We start from the raw sequence: 15,485 nt of genomic DNA, 5'->3' as shown, positions 1-15,485 counted from the left end.
TAAGTATTGACATTTTATCAGAAATGCTAGGATGGAGATGGATTGCTTGACAGGTGGGCTACTGTTTTGTCAAAACCAAAGAATAGAGCAGTTAAACAGTACCGAGCTTGCAGCGTGTGTTTGCCTGTCTGGACTTTGCTCAAAACAACAACAAAAAACAACATGATAAAATCAATATTATACGCTCGCCAAGAACAGAAGATTGTTGAAAGATAAAGACAATCTAAGATTACTTAAACTAATAGCTGATCAGCACTGACACCTTGCAGTACCTACATTGGTCTTAATATTCCTCTACATCACTCAAGTGTTTTATTCCACTCTGATTTCTTTAGAGAAGTCTGGTAAACAATAAGTTCTGCCAAGATTGTTTCACAGGTGTTGGACTGTCTCTTCAATTGGAACCTTTTTTTTAGTTGCAAATCATATTTTCACAGTTTTAAGTTTCCTTTACGTCCCAATCCAAGACGTATGTTAATGCAAAGGGTGACATAACATTAGCATAAGCCTCACTCAGTTTGACTTGACTCATTTTAGATCAGCTCAGCTGTGCACTTTGAAAAAAGTAAACCTTAAGCACTGCGAACATTTTGAGCAGTCAAACAGACTAAACCCAAGGCATTAAGAGGCTTCTGCTGCAGACTGCAAACACACTGATCCTGCAGATAGACACAGACATTCACACATTTACATATACAGTACACCTGAATATACAGTATGCACTCAGCCGTCTCTCACTCTGTCTCTCACTCGCTCCCCATATCTCTCTCTCTCCCTATCTCTCTATCTTGCTCTCCCTCTCCTTCTGTCTCTGTCACACATACCAACACATGAAGGTCTTTCTACAAACATCCAAAGCCCAACAGCAAACACAGCTTGTGCCTCCCATGTGTCAGCCTGCCAGTCTTCCGCTCCCTCTGTAAACCCAACCAGTTATTAATGAAACTAACACAAATAGCCAGCATCTGACACCAAGACCCGTGTGTGTGTGTTTCCAATGTGTGTCCTAACAACTCATGGAGGTTATAAATGTCTTTCAGGCTGACTGCATGCTAATTAAAATACTTTTTTCTTTGTTTTATGGTGATGTAAGCCTTCGTGTGTTTCTCAGGATCATGAGAGAAAAAGAGGGGAACAAATACAGACCCAATGTTCACCCTTCAGGAAAGAGCTACAATAAATATAAATAAGTCTATTTTGAGAGAACTAACAAACCCACTCTTCATAACTGAGTACACTAAAGTAAAAACCATCTAAGAGGAATATATTGTATCAGTTCAAAAATCCAGTATTGCAGACCAGTGTGAAACTTGTTTTCGTCACAACAAAGGGGGTTAATCTAGGACAGAGCTGTAATAGAAAAAAACATAAAAGTTAATTACTGAGCAAGTTTAAACAAATCTTCAAAAAACATATTCAACCGCAGAGGGGATAATTACAGCAAATTCACATTCACGACACGAATGGGCTGGACTTGTACGATGCGATACAACATTGCCGCGATACAACGGCAGAACAGGATACTACATGGTACAATCCTATAAGACACGATACGTAATAATTAGTGGTGCAACGGATCATCGTTGATCCGTGATCCGCACAGATGCGTCTCCAAGGCTCGGCACGGACGTGGTCCGCGGATCGGTTGATGAAAAAAGTTGCGCGTGTTCACGTGATGACCGCATGTTCAATCCACACTCACTCGTCAAGCGCAGCGGCAGTCATGGTAAGTGAAGGAGCAGAGGAACTTGGAAAAACCTCCTGCATCTCTTAAGTCACATGTATGGGATCATTTTGGTTTCCTTGTGAAATACAGTGAATGCTGAATGTGATTGAGCCACGTTATGAAATTCCGTTGCGCACCCACTAGACCAGAGGCCGTCAATACGCGGCCCGCGGGCCGCACCCGGCCGTCTATTTGTGGTCCCCGAACTGTTATCCCTTCACTCTGTGTTTTGGTCGGGTCACCCCGTGTTTACCGGGACTTGTCTCCATGCCAACGATACGCAGACAGGCTGTTACTGGGTCACTTAGAGTCCAATGCTGCGAGTGCAATTTTTTACTTTCACTTTCATTTTTGGAGCAGTTCGCATGTTGGCACTTTGCCAGCTGTAGGACCCTAGAATAAAACGGTGTGTTCACAGTTTGCAGCTCACAGAAAAGTGGACGGTGAAAATCAGCGATTGAAAGAAGAATGGAGTGAATTGAAGTTCCTCTGCTCCTTCACTTGCCATGACATGAAATGCAGTGAATGAGGCAGGACTGGGCCCACAGATAGGGTGCTTTGCACATGCAGTAAATTTTGAGTTGAATGTTGTTTTTATTTAATGGGCAGAGTTTTACAAAATAAACGGAGGGACAAAGTTATATTTGTCTTGTCATCTTTTTTTTTTTCTTTTTTTTTTTGCTGATCCGAAAAATGATCCGATCCGTGACTCAAAACCGTGATCTGATCCGAACCGTGAGTTTTTTGATCCGTTGCACCCTTAGTAATAATATAATATAAGATAAGATATGATACGATATGATACGATACGATACGACATGACACAACATGAAACGACACGACCATAGACTGTATAAATAATGGACGTAGTATCCGTGACTTCACCCATCTGTTCCTTAAGTGCTGTTTTGAGGCCAATTGGCGGTGGGTACCATATTGGAAATGCTGAACTCAACCGAACTGCTGCCGAGTTAGTGTGAGGCAAAGAGACGGGCTTTGAGCCTCCTAGCCAAAAGCAACAGTGTTCCTGCCTGTCAATCAAGTCATCTGTGCCTCTCATAATGGTTATGAAAAAATTCACTTCCCATACAGTTTTTCCTGAGCGAGAAATGAGCTATCCAGACTACACTCGTTTTTTTTTTTACCAGGCTGTAAACATGTTTATTTCTGCTGTAAAGATCAGCTTTTTTTGAATGGGGGTGTTTGAGGTTTCTGGTACTTCCAGAGCCAGCCTCTAGTGGACACTTGAGAAACTGCAGTTTTTAACACTTCTGCCTTGGCTTCAATTCTCGCAGCCAGAGGTTGACGCTTGGACGTGACACGATGCGATACGACAAGACAGGATACTGGATACATTGGCCATATAATAATATCACAGCACATTGATTCTACAATAAGTAATTAATTGCAAGAGTCATATAATAATTCATCTTGTTATTACTCTGCTCACCCAGGTATGTTAAGTTCTTGATTCTGATTGGTCAAAACCTGACAACAATACAGATTCATTCTAAATAGCAAGAGCAGCAACAGGGACAACCAGATCAGACATGTCATGTCAAATCAATCCACAGACAGGAGTCCAGCCCATTTATACAGTTTATGATTTCGCCCCTCTTCTATAACATGTTGCACAACCACCTGCTGATGCACCTCAAAGGTAAAGAGTGCAGTAGTGAAGCAGTGGGACAAATTTAAAGGGAAATCTGTTTAGAGCGATGTAATATTTTTAAAATTAAAATACAGAAATTTAGGGATTTTTTGGTGCCAGTGATGACATAAGTGTATTGCATGTGTCTGGACGAAGATATACTCCTTTGTCCAACCTTCTTTCAACAGATATTAAACAGAGGAACAAGGGGCTTAATGGTAATAGCAATTGTGTGGCTTATAGTTATGTGTATTGTTTGGTTTTATTTGATTGCTCCTGCATTTAGTGAATTCATAAAGCTTAAAAGGAATAACGGGGTAGAACTAGAAAACTTATTTACCTCATTCTACATCCTTTTCAAACAGAGATCAGTTTCATTACAAAAAGTACTCCGTTATGGGGCTTCTTTTCTTTGCCCTCATACTGTATTCCATTTTTTTTTCACATGTTCAAAGCAAACAAATTGAAGTGATATGAAAATTAAGGAGGTAAGGAGAGAGAGAGGGGAGGAAAGGAGGCAAAAAAAGACTCTTTCTTGTCTCTTCTTTAGCAGGACAGGGTTGGACATGCTATGACTAAAAAGCCTAACCAAACAGAAAAAGGTTCTGCTCGAGTCAGTGGCTAACAAGAACTCTATCCTCTTATGGCAGACAGCAAACATAACCTCTACTAACCATGCATACACACACATGCACACACACACACACACACACACACACACTTTTCTAGTTTTAGCTACTAAGCTAAGTATCTAAGTTTAGTTAGACAACAGCTGTGACAAGCAAACTCCCTTTGCAGGACATTCTTGAATTAGCCATGGTAAACAGAACAAACACTTAGATTTTACAAATTATGTCCTATAAAGGTCTTTCAATCTGAGAACCAGAGGATGACTTCCCCCAGAGAACCTGTGTAAAGGTCCTTCTTGTGTGGCTGCCTAGTGAAGCTGAGACTTAACTTGAGCCCACACCTTTTCTGCCTGGTAAATGTCAGACAGATGAAAGGGAAAGAAAGGGCTTATGAGGGCTCTCTGGAGACGCTCAGGATGGTTCAAATCTGTGTCCCCTTTTGAATCACATTTACAGACACGCTCTGTGCAGTGCTTCTCTGACAAGGTCCTCTTTTGCACTGTAATTGCCATACTGTTATTGGTGTAGCTTTAGCCCATTACTAATTCACTAATGTGTCAACAGTTCTGAGACAAACTGGGACACATCATTTGAACCTAAAACATTAGATCCTTAAGTTTTCATATTTACAGAGTTTATATCTTTTAAGAAGTGATCCTTTTCCTCTTTCAGTCACACCAGTTAATTGTTTTACTCAATCGATTTACTGATGAACCAGTATGCTTCATACCAGTTATCATTTTAGTTTTATTTCATATTTTAGCTCAGATGTATAACTGATTACTGTCATTACATCTGTGTGATTATTTATGTAAAACCTGCTCCACACAATATTCTCCTGGATGGATTGTTAAGTTGTTGGAATTAAATTGAATGGACTGGAATGGAATTGAATGGAAAAGAATGGAAATCATGGAATGGAATTAAATGAAACTGTATCGAAATACATTGAAATTAATGGATTGGAATTTAAAATAATGAAATGAATGAAAACAAATTAAAGGGAATAGATTTGACAGAATTGATTGGAATGGAATGCACTGATTTAAATGGAATGGAATGGCGTGGATTAAATGAAATGGATTAGAATGGAAAGGAAAAAGTGGAATGAAATCGTATAAATTGGAAACTGAATGGAAGGGAATAGCACTGAATAAAAATGAATATAACTGAATGAAATAGAATTGAATTGGAAAGAAATGCATTAGATGTTAAAGAATTGAATGGAATGAAATAGAAGGCAATGAAATGAGATGGAAAGGATTGGAGTGAAATAGAATGGAATGAAATTTGATAAAACGGAATAGAGCAGAGTGGAAACAAATCAGGTGAACTGCATGAAATGCAATAGAATGGAATAGGAATGATATGGAAAAAAACAAATTAATGGGAGGAATTTAAATAATCCTATTGACCAGAGTGTCTTTGATCAGTGCAAGATTTTTTGTATTTCAGCAGGTCACTTTGACCACATTCACACAACTCTTGCCATTCTTAAAAAAGTCAGAACAAATGTTGACAGGAAACATTGAAGTCCATTCACTTCTTTTCATAATGCAGTTAGACTGAGTTAGTTCTTGTCCATGTGGATGTTTCCATGGAATAACGAAATGTCAGCGCCTGCAACTTTGTGATTGTGCAATAGTGTGTGTTTTTCCAGGAAGTCATAGCAATGTTTTGTATCTCACTTTGTGGGTGCTGTGTGTGCAACTTTGTGAGTAGAAAGCCTTTTAATGAAGAGAGTGTGTGTGTGTGTGTGTGTGTGTGTGTGTGTGTGTGTGTGTGTGTGTGTGTGTGTGTGTGTAAATGTTGTACCCTCTTCTCCAGTAGTGCCAGCTGCTCCTTGTAGAAAGCATCCAACGCTTTCAGCTGTGAATCTTTCTTCTGTAGCTTCTGAGCCTACAAGAGCACACACACACACACAGACACAAACACAGACACACATATACACACACATACACACAAACACACACATACACACACACACACACACATGGAAAAACACACAGAGGACAGGATTAAACAGTGTGTTGTGCTATTTTTTTCTTACTTTGTGTTTGTAAGCTGACAAAGTTAATCATGTTGACTTTTTTTGATTATGCTTTTTTCCCAATTACAAGGAAAAGTCATGACAATTCCTGGTATAATATGTTGCTTTAACGGAGTGTGATAAAGTATGACAGCGGTCAAGACCAACAATGATCTGCCTCTGATTTATTCTTGTCACTTTCATGAAATCAGTTTGTTAATAAGTGTATTTGAACCATTTTACTTCTACACATCAGTATTACTTTGACAACAACATGCAGGAAACATTTATCAGATAACAAATGAAAGGAGTATACATCTGCAAAAGAAAATATGTATTTCTCTCATGTATGCAGATGCAGCAGATGCATGCACACCAATGATAAAAGCATACATTACAGGTCAGTGTCATTTATCAGAGTCAGGAAACAAATCTTGTGTGAAATGCCACAAAGTAAACACGTTAGGCAGACCTTGAAGAGCTTAGAAGTGAGCAGTAAATCCAAAGTAAAACATATCAACCAGACTTTTTAGCAGGCATGAAGCCAGGTGCAAATTCATACACATCATTGGACAAGACCTACAGACACTAGTGGGCCAAAACGGTTGAATGGTTGGAAGAGTACAAAGCCATAAAACTGTTCATTTACCTCTGGGTTATTTCCATCACTCTGCTGTTACAATAGATTTGTAATTCCCCTGATATTCCCACAAGTATCTGTATTCCCTTGACTATTTCCAGAAAAATATACAGCAGGTATTTTTTAGCCTGGTTCATAGCAGCTTTGAGACGGGTTGTCAGAGTTGGTCACCCACTATCAACTCCACCAGCTTAGCACTGTTCTCTGCAGATCCTATGTAGACCACAATGAAAACATCCTGAGACTGTTAAAATATCACTGAAAAAATTAGATAACAAAACAAGAGGCAGTACAAGCATACATGAGATTGTGAATCACACACACACACACACACGCCATGGCAGCAACAGGTATTTTGGACCATGCAAACCAGTAATAAGACACCCCACAGCATGAAAAACATGGAGACCACAAACAGAAGCAACAACCCTCAAATTACAACTCTTTGAAAATCTTCTCTCTCTACCCGCATCTCTCTCTATTCAACCACCCCATCAATCCATCCACCTCCACCCATTCACTGAGCCTGTGTTTGTGCTGGCACAGGAAATTATAACACACACCATCTACCATCTCACTGCAGATCGCACGCTATTCTCAAGTAGTTATGAAGCACAGAAGGTGACAAATAGACACGTGTTCACATAAACATGCACATGCCCAGGTGTGAAAGCGTGCTGACAAGAAGCCTCTTACATTCACATGCAAACACACTTCAATGATTGAATGACAGGAGAATAATAAAAACAGCATCTGTGAGGGAGCAAGAGGAAAAGTGGGAATAGGAGAGGACAGAAAATCAGGCAAAGGCAGAGAAAGAGACAGAGTGGGATAATGGAGAGATGATATTTAAAAACTATGACTTCTTCTCAGTTTTTGTTTGCATTTCATTCAGTCAGTTCAATTAAATACGTTTATTTTTAATCACACTTTCCACAATTAATTTGCAACTCTATAACCCCTGTAAGACTTCCAATGCTGTCACCGCTGAAATCCACAGGAAGCATGCGCATCAGGTTCTGTCAGCTCCATGATTTTGATGAGGCGTCAGACCATTCATTAGTATGCTACGTATTATAAAATGTTGTTCTTTGCAGGTTAATTTGTGTTAAATCCTTATGAATGTGTTCTACTTACCTACAAAGTCAACAGCTAAAAGTCCTGTTGTGCTTGACATGGATCATAGATATGTGACTGTTTTGTAGTTGTTAACGATCTATCCATCATTAGTAAGTATGGTGTTTTATACTGAAATTGACTGGACGTTATATTCCATTCTATGTTTGACTTTCTGTCCAGGTCAATCTTCTCTTTTCAGCTTGCGTGGCATGGGCTCCATCAAAATTAGACTCTGAGCATTTCTCTGCTGAAGTAGAGTGGGGACACGCTTCTGGGACAAAGCTGAGACTTTAGAAACAGCACGGATCAGCTCTGGAGTGCATGGTGCTGATTTAACGCAACATACATGCTTCCTGTGAAAATTGGGAGTCGCAGAAAACAGCAATACCTAAATCAAGGTACAGGTTTACAGGGGACTCCCCTTTAAACCACAGACCAAAGTGAACAAGAGCAAGACCTCTTCTGTGACCGTCAGTGAGAGAGAAATAAAACAATGAAAGATGGAGGAAGGAGTGGGGTGGAAGGAATGGACACAACAGCAGGAGTTTAAGGTAGGTCCAGAGCTTACCATCACTTCTATATCTTCTGCAGACTACAGAGGTTGGGAAAGAAGAGGGATCTGTGGTCAGAAAAAGTACAACATACAGTAATGTCTACCTGGAACCTTTTCAGCTTGTTTGACCGTGTCTGTGCTGAACAAAGTGACGAAAGAGCCGCCAAGTTGTAAAACTAATGAAGGTAGATGTTTGTATTTTATCTGTAAAACCAGTGAAGAGCAAATTCAGTGTACTTCTGAAACCAAAGAACCTACAGTGTGCTAGGGATGGGCATTTCAAGACAAAATACTATTCCATAATCATCAGTGATTATTCAAATAATCCCCCCGCTCAGGCACACGTGTGTGTGTGTTTACATTTTACAGCCATGTTCAGTCTCTGGAAATACGTGTGTAGTAGTGTGAGATTCAGAAACAGAGAAAATCACAGCTACTGCCAAGAGTGTTTTTTTTTCTTCTTTTGCTATTTAATGCAGTTAGAATCCTTCTTCTTCTGTTACTTAATGCGGCTAGCAAGTAGCTTTAAGATGCACTACAGCCACTGTCTGGCTGGAATACTGTATTACAACCAGGCACCAGTAAAGATGATAAGAAAAATGTGTCCTTTTAATATGAGAAAATATTCACATTAACTCTTCAATTTTTACATTCAAAAATCATGTCCGATCCCTTCAGTGTGCAAACTAGGGGTGAGCCCGACTAAGGATTTGCTTAGTCGAATCTTATTCATCAGATTTTGCCCATAGTCGACGAATAGTCGAATGTTTGTTGTTTTTCCTTATTGACCCAAAGTCTGCATGATGGTGACCGCATGACAATATTACGCATAACCATTTACATTTAAGAGACTCGTAGCTTAAAGTAAAAGGGACAACAGAATATTATAAGCATAAAACTTAGATTTTTTAAATCTATATTGCAAAAAAAAAGAGGGGATGATGGAGAGAAAACTCAAATAAGGCCACTATCCGTTAAACATGGAACAACGCGCCGTTATAGAATAAGGAATCAGGAGATATTTAAACAATGTTCACACAGCAGAGAGCAGCGCTGTGGAGCCTAGTTTGTCCAACTTCAGGCTAAACATTTGTATAATGTTCAAAATCAAACCTGAACCAGCTAAAGGGTTTTTAAATCTCTTAACTGTACCTTTTAAAACAGTCTTTCATCACGTCTTTGTCCGCTTGAGTCTTTTCAAACTGTACGTGAGGAAAACCATCGTGTTTACGGGCAGAAGTGCGCTCTTTGCTTTGTTAACTGTAAATCCTGTCTTTGGGAATATCCTCTCTGATGGTGTGGAGGTGGATGGGATGCTGTGGATTGTTTTTGAGGCTTTGCGCAGCTTTGGGTATTCCTGCTCGTTCTTTTGGCCCCGTACAGTTTTTGTGTGGTCCGGTAATCCTTGATCTCACAGCCCTCTTCATGAAGCTGCTCCTCATCTTCATCACTATTTTTTAGGATCAACTGAAGTTTTACTTCCTGACATTTTGAGCTACTATGAACGTAGAAAGATTTAAAGGCCTGCTGAGGTACGTCTGCTCCACAGGTCCCGCTGAATGGAGACTCACTTTAAGGAGATTTAACACTGCAAGAGCTGTTCTCAGAATTACATTAAATAAGTTTATATTTATATAAAAAATAGGCTAAATGAGACACTATTTTTACAGGAAACAGGAAAATAATGTAAAATTAGACATTGAGCATCCCATGGTTTGAATGGAATGATCCACGTTTCATATGCAAATATTCGACTATGAGATTGGCAGTCGACTAAAGCTCGTTAGAACGAGTCGTCGAATATTCGACTATTTGGGGTCACCCCTAGTGCAGACACATTTCTAATGACAGCTTACCTATTCTATTCTAATGCCATACATGTAAGAGCAAATTGCTAAAATGTGGTTATTATTTTGGGATCCAATGTGGAATATTTTGTATCATAGACTATCCCTGTACAATGTCCATGTATCATTTATGGATAGTTTCCAAACACCAAAATAAGGTATCACCAACAGGCCAAAACATGAAGAGGTGATTGGCTTGAAATATTCTATATCGAGCTTGGAAAAGGATGTAGTAAGTAAATAAAGAAGTGCAGCAAATATGCCTTTAAATTGGGTGTATTTGCTAAGTGCAATATTTATATTTATTAATGTGCAATTATTATTCTTCATCTCCCCCCTAACATGTGCAATACATTTTTCTACCAAGCCTCTTATTTCTATACATTGTTTTCTATTCACCTTTGTTACTTCTGGGAACATTTCTTAATGTATGTCTGGTTTTGTAAATATATTGTAAATCGACTTATTTAGTTCTGTATACTTGTCTTAAGATATGCTAATTTACTCTGTTAATTGCTAATATTATTTAATAATTACTGTTTTATATGCTCTTGTTTACTCTATACCATTTTGCACTGTCTACTTTGCTGCTGTAACACTTTAAATGTCACTGTTGTGGGACAAATAAAGGAATTTCTTATCTCTCTTATCTTAGCTTCCATAGCGCAAAGACCAGGCACCACTTGTTGCTTTGCCACCTAAAGACTCACGCTGTCACATCAGGTCATTTTTTCATCAATTTTATATCATCGTGTCAAACTCTCCCCCAACCTCATGTTATAAAAATGTATCCACATTGAGAAAACTTTTGACTTTAAACTATTTTGACACCAGATGGGTCCATTGTCAAATTAGTAAAGTCAAAAAATAGAAAGGTAATTTATTGCAAAGAAAATCAGAGATTGACAGCCTGTCAGAAACTTTCTGAACTACTCTCACGTACTAAATCTTACACATCTGCTACACACAGCAAATTAATGCCAATCAACAATCACTTTGGTCCCAGGTCTGAGTAATAGCACCGTGGAACAAAAAGCAGCACCGGCACACAAAGGTAAAGAGAGTCTACGCGCATGTTGGAACAAACACACACATGAGGAGGAAGATTCATCATAATTATCAGGGCTGCTGAACGCCAAATCAAATCAGAGCTGATCGTCTGTGTTTCATAAACAGACCTTCACTAGGAGAGACAAAGAGCGAGTGGCTCACGATGGGAGAGAGACTTCCACTTCTGGTGAAAGATGCAGCTGGAGCATGTTAGTGCAGGTGAAAAGAGCCACTGAGAGTGTTCATCATGTGTTCATTATATGTTGGAGGAGGTTCAGTTTGGCGGGGATTACGCTGAAACAAAACGGATTTAATTAAAACGCACGGCTCCCCTTCCTATCTGTGTGTTGGTACCGTTTTAATTTGCATTCAGAAAAGAAACTGCAAGAGAATCAGATGACTCCTCTGGTGTCCCTCCAGGGGCCTGTGAGTCTATGGTAGATAACAGGCAGCCAGGCGTGACTTTAAACACACACTGATGCACACACACACACACACACACAGTCACACACAGAACCAGAGGATGGCTAAAGCTTACACGCTCATGTTTGTGAGTCTCTCTTTTGGGAATACATGGCATTGTCTTTTAATATCCCTCATTTATTCATACCTTTAATCTTCACTAATGTGTGTCAGTGAGTCCGTCTGCGGGGAAGTATCATTTCATGCCCTTATTGGCGACCCTTTTGGGTCAAAACAGCTCGTCTTAGGTATCTGCTGATGTTGTCCTGTACATGCAGAGGTTTACCACTATGAGAGGAAACATCCTTTAGCCGTCTTTTACTTCTCAAACACATCACTCCTGCTGAAATCTTCCTCTTGCAACATCATTTGGTCAGTTTCACTTTGTTTGTAATCTCCTACCTGCATGACATCCTCAAAAACCTGAGCTGTACTCAAATGTTAGCATGCTAAAACAGTTAACTAGAATGATATCTATCAGGATACTTGAGTCACGATTCGATATTATTGCGATTTTGGGATGTGCCAGAATTGCAATACGATATTTTGTGATATTTTGCAATTTATTACTTTTCAACAGGAAATTATGATCCCAAAGGAAAGCTTGATCAATATGTGCCTTATTTTATAACAACATATTCTCAATCTGTTCACTTCACTTCAGTCAGTTTGACCAACTGACCAACTCTTCGAATAAATCCTAGAGTAAACAGTGTCTTTAGCAGTCTATATGTTGCCTCATTTGATCTGCATGCAGCTAGTTTAATGATTGGTAGTCACTGCCAGATGCAAATATGTACTGCACAGTTAAATGTTGTCTTGTTGTGTCTGCATGTGTCTTCTTTAACATTTCCTTATTGCTGCTTCCTGATTGTCTTGCTCCATGTATTTTATGTCCATGGACACCTTCTCCAAAACTGTCATATCATGTCCTTATGTTGCTTTTAGTCATTTTTAATCGTATGGTGCTATTTGCACTTTTCTTTTCTTCTCTTTTTTGTTTGTTTGTTTGTTTGTGTTTTGGTTTCTCCTCTACCTTCTTACTTTGATTTTATTTTACTCAATTTTATCTTTGTTTAATCAAAGGCCCTCGTTTTCCACAAAGGTGTATGACCTCAAGTCTTTGCACATGAAGTATGTGATAGACTGTTATTTTCTTTGCTCGCTCTGAACTGGGGGGCAGCTTAGATAAACTTACAGTTGTGAGCAATGGCTGTTTTTTCGGCAGAAACATCTTAGCATTACCTTTGCCATCCTCCACAATTGCTATGTCTGGGTGGTGGCGGATGAGGTGAGCCCGCATGTTTGACATATTCCCGCAGTATTTTATTTTCATATGGTATTCCTTGCAAACACTGTGGGTCATGTCCATCTCTTTCTGCCCCTCCTTGTTGAAAAATCCAAAGTAAGTCCACACGTTGGACTTAAAAACAGATGGTGCGTTCTGCAATTCCCTCTCCTGAGCCACCATCTTAGGTGTACTTCATCTCCTGCACAATAACCATCACCTCCAACATCACCACCACCCAGTGGACGAATAGAGGAATTGATTTTTATTCACAGGTACCATAGACTACATGCAATATAGGCTAATATAATATCGTTATTTTGCCGTCTTGAATTGGTATAATATCGTCACGCAAAATATCACGACACTATGCTGAATCGATTTTTCCCCCCACCCCTAATTAGCAGACTAGCATCATTTATAAACATGATGCGACTTTGGCTTGTTTTCTTCTTTTGCTATTTAATGCAGTTATCATTCTTCTTCTCCTGTTACTTGATGCGGCTGGCAAACAGCTTTAAGACACTCTATAGCCACTGTCTGGTGGGAATACCGAATTACAACCAGGCAATGGTGAAAAGGATGAAAAATTGTACTTTTAAAATGAGAAAATATTCACAGTCTTCATTTTTACTAAGTGAATGAATATTTGAATTTTCAAAAGTCATGTCCCATCTCTAGAGTCTAGGGCAAAGAAGCATTTCCCAGAGTTAAGTTTTAAAAAGATGTTGGAACAATTTTAGACTCTTGATCTGTTTTTTGTTAAACTTAGATTTAAATGAAGTTTGCCTAAACTTTTAGTTCAGCTGATTCTGCGAAGTTAATCTGTGTGATCAGAAACAATGACCTTTTATTAATATATAAACAGAAAATCTCTCATCAGGCGCGTACCAAGAAATCAGTGAAGTCACAGATAAACAGACCCTGCTGTCAAAAGCATCGTCTGAAGGCAACACCAGGAAGAGCCATTAAAGAAAGGAAGAGTCAGCACTGCTCAGGAGTTCAAACAAAGTGTGCACAAAACAGTGTGAGTGCTCAGAGCTCAGATGTATCACTGAATGTATAGCGCCAAACACCTTTTACTGCGGCCCACAGCCAAGGATTCACAGAGTTAGGAAACACGCTTGAGCCAAAGTACAGAGAAGTGGCACACTTTTCCAAGTATTCATTTGTCTTTCTTTATACCTCAATAAATATAAAACTGAAACTTATCCGGTGTTATCATACTGTGAGATTTTGAGAACGTTACATCCCTTACTTAGCATTAACTAAATTGCCTCTTGTGATCAAGGTGAGGCTTCCTACAGTCACACTTTTGCTTTTATTTAGTGTCACAATGGGGAAAATCTCACATAATCTCACATTCACTCTCATCTGGCACTGACTAACAAACAGCTGTTTGAAAAAGACTCAAATAAAAGCAATGAAAGGAGGTGAAAACTTGTTAGAGTGAGACAGAAAAAAGGAGAAAGAGAAAATTCCAGAGACAAGAGGAAGAGCAAACACATCACAAATGTTAACAACAATAATTTGAATTATTAACAAGCTGCATAATGGAAGAGGGCAGCAGCTAGCCATGAGCCAAAATGGAGATTAGCTAACGAACATATTATCGTGGTTTCTTCCTGCTCCAGGCAACTCCTGCTCATAAATCAATTCAGTTCACAGCTAGAGGTGTGAAGCATCTATTTAGAAGCCACACACAGAGGGAAGAATGTGTAAATGTGATAGAAAAAGAGAGCTTGTGAGAGAAAGATAGGGATGAATAAGCAGGCAGGAGTCAGGTTTAAAAGTTAACTCCAAAAAAAAGTTTAAAATAACACAAGGAGAAAATTACAGATATAATGAACGAGTAACAAAATCAGGAGATGAAGGAAAATTGATCTGACCTTTGACCTCATAAATACAGTCACTGCAATCTGCCTCTGCAGTGCCTTAATGGTTCTAATAGCAGTGTTGAAATAAAGTGCAGTTCCTACATTTTAGTGTCAAAAGGTCAAAATAGTAATCAACATTCATTAAAAATGACCTCATAAATAGACAGAGTTACAGATATTTAAAGGGAGGCGAGCTCCACAAACAGCCTGTCTGAAAACCACAAGGCTCAGGGGTATTTTAGGATGTTTACTACTTTCTGTATACTTAATGTTTTCATAAGTAATCATTCAAATTATTTTATATGTCAATTTTAACATCCTCTTTTTCCTCAATAAAGCCATCTTTAAGAGATTTGGAAGGTGCATTTGTGAAGAATAAAATCAGCCAATGTGTTACCAGAGCAGACTTTGAACTATTGATATGGTTTTGAGAAGAGGTACAATGACTTATCAGCAAGAATCAATGGCACTATGAGTAGCCAACAAATTCAGGTTTCAAGGTATGACACATAGAGTGTATAAATAATGGACGTGATGTCACCCATCTGTTTCTGAAGCACTGTTTTAAGGGCCAAACGTCGGCGGGAGCCATATTGGAAATGCTGAACTCAACC

General features: G+C 39.0%; 1 protein-coding gene across 3 annotated transcripts in view; it reads right to left on the bottom strand.

The window, feature by feature from the left end:
• The window catches only part of chchd6a (coiled-coil-helix-coiled-coil-helix domain containing 6a), a 114,218-nt gene that overhangs the window by 62,816 nt on the left and 35,917 nt on the right, over nucleotides 1-15,485 (bottom strand). For 2 of the 3 annotated variants that reach the window (XM_034696846.1, XM_034696848.1), the window contains exons 5-6: nucleotides 8,363-8,386; nucleotides 5,822-5,905 (exon numbers count right to left, since the gene is read on the bottom strand). In XM_034696846.1, the coding sequence (XP_034552737.1) occupies nucleotides 5,822-5,905; nucleotides 8,363-8,386 (108 nt within the window). The remainder of the gene's footprint in view (nucleotides 1-5,821; nucleotides 5,906-8,362; nucleotides 8,387-15,485) is intronic. The other variant, XM_034696847.1, reaches the window with a different exon arrangement.

Source organism: Notolabrus celidotus, chromosome 11 (genome assembly GCF_009762535.1).
Source record: "Notolabrus celidotus isolate fNotCel1 chromosome 11, fNotCel1.pri, whole genome shotgun sequence".
In the NCBI taxonomy this organism is placed as follows: Eukaryota; Metazoa; Chordata; class Actinopteri; order Labriformes; family Labridae; genus Notolabrus; species Notolabrus celidotus.
Note: the sequence above shows the minus strand (reverse complement) of the source record. Positions and strands in the feature narration are given on the sequence as shown.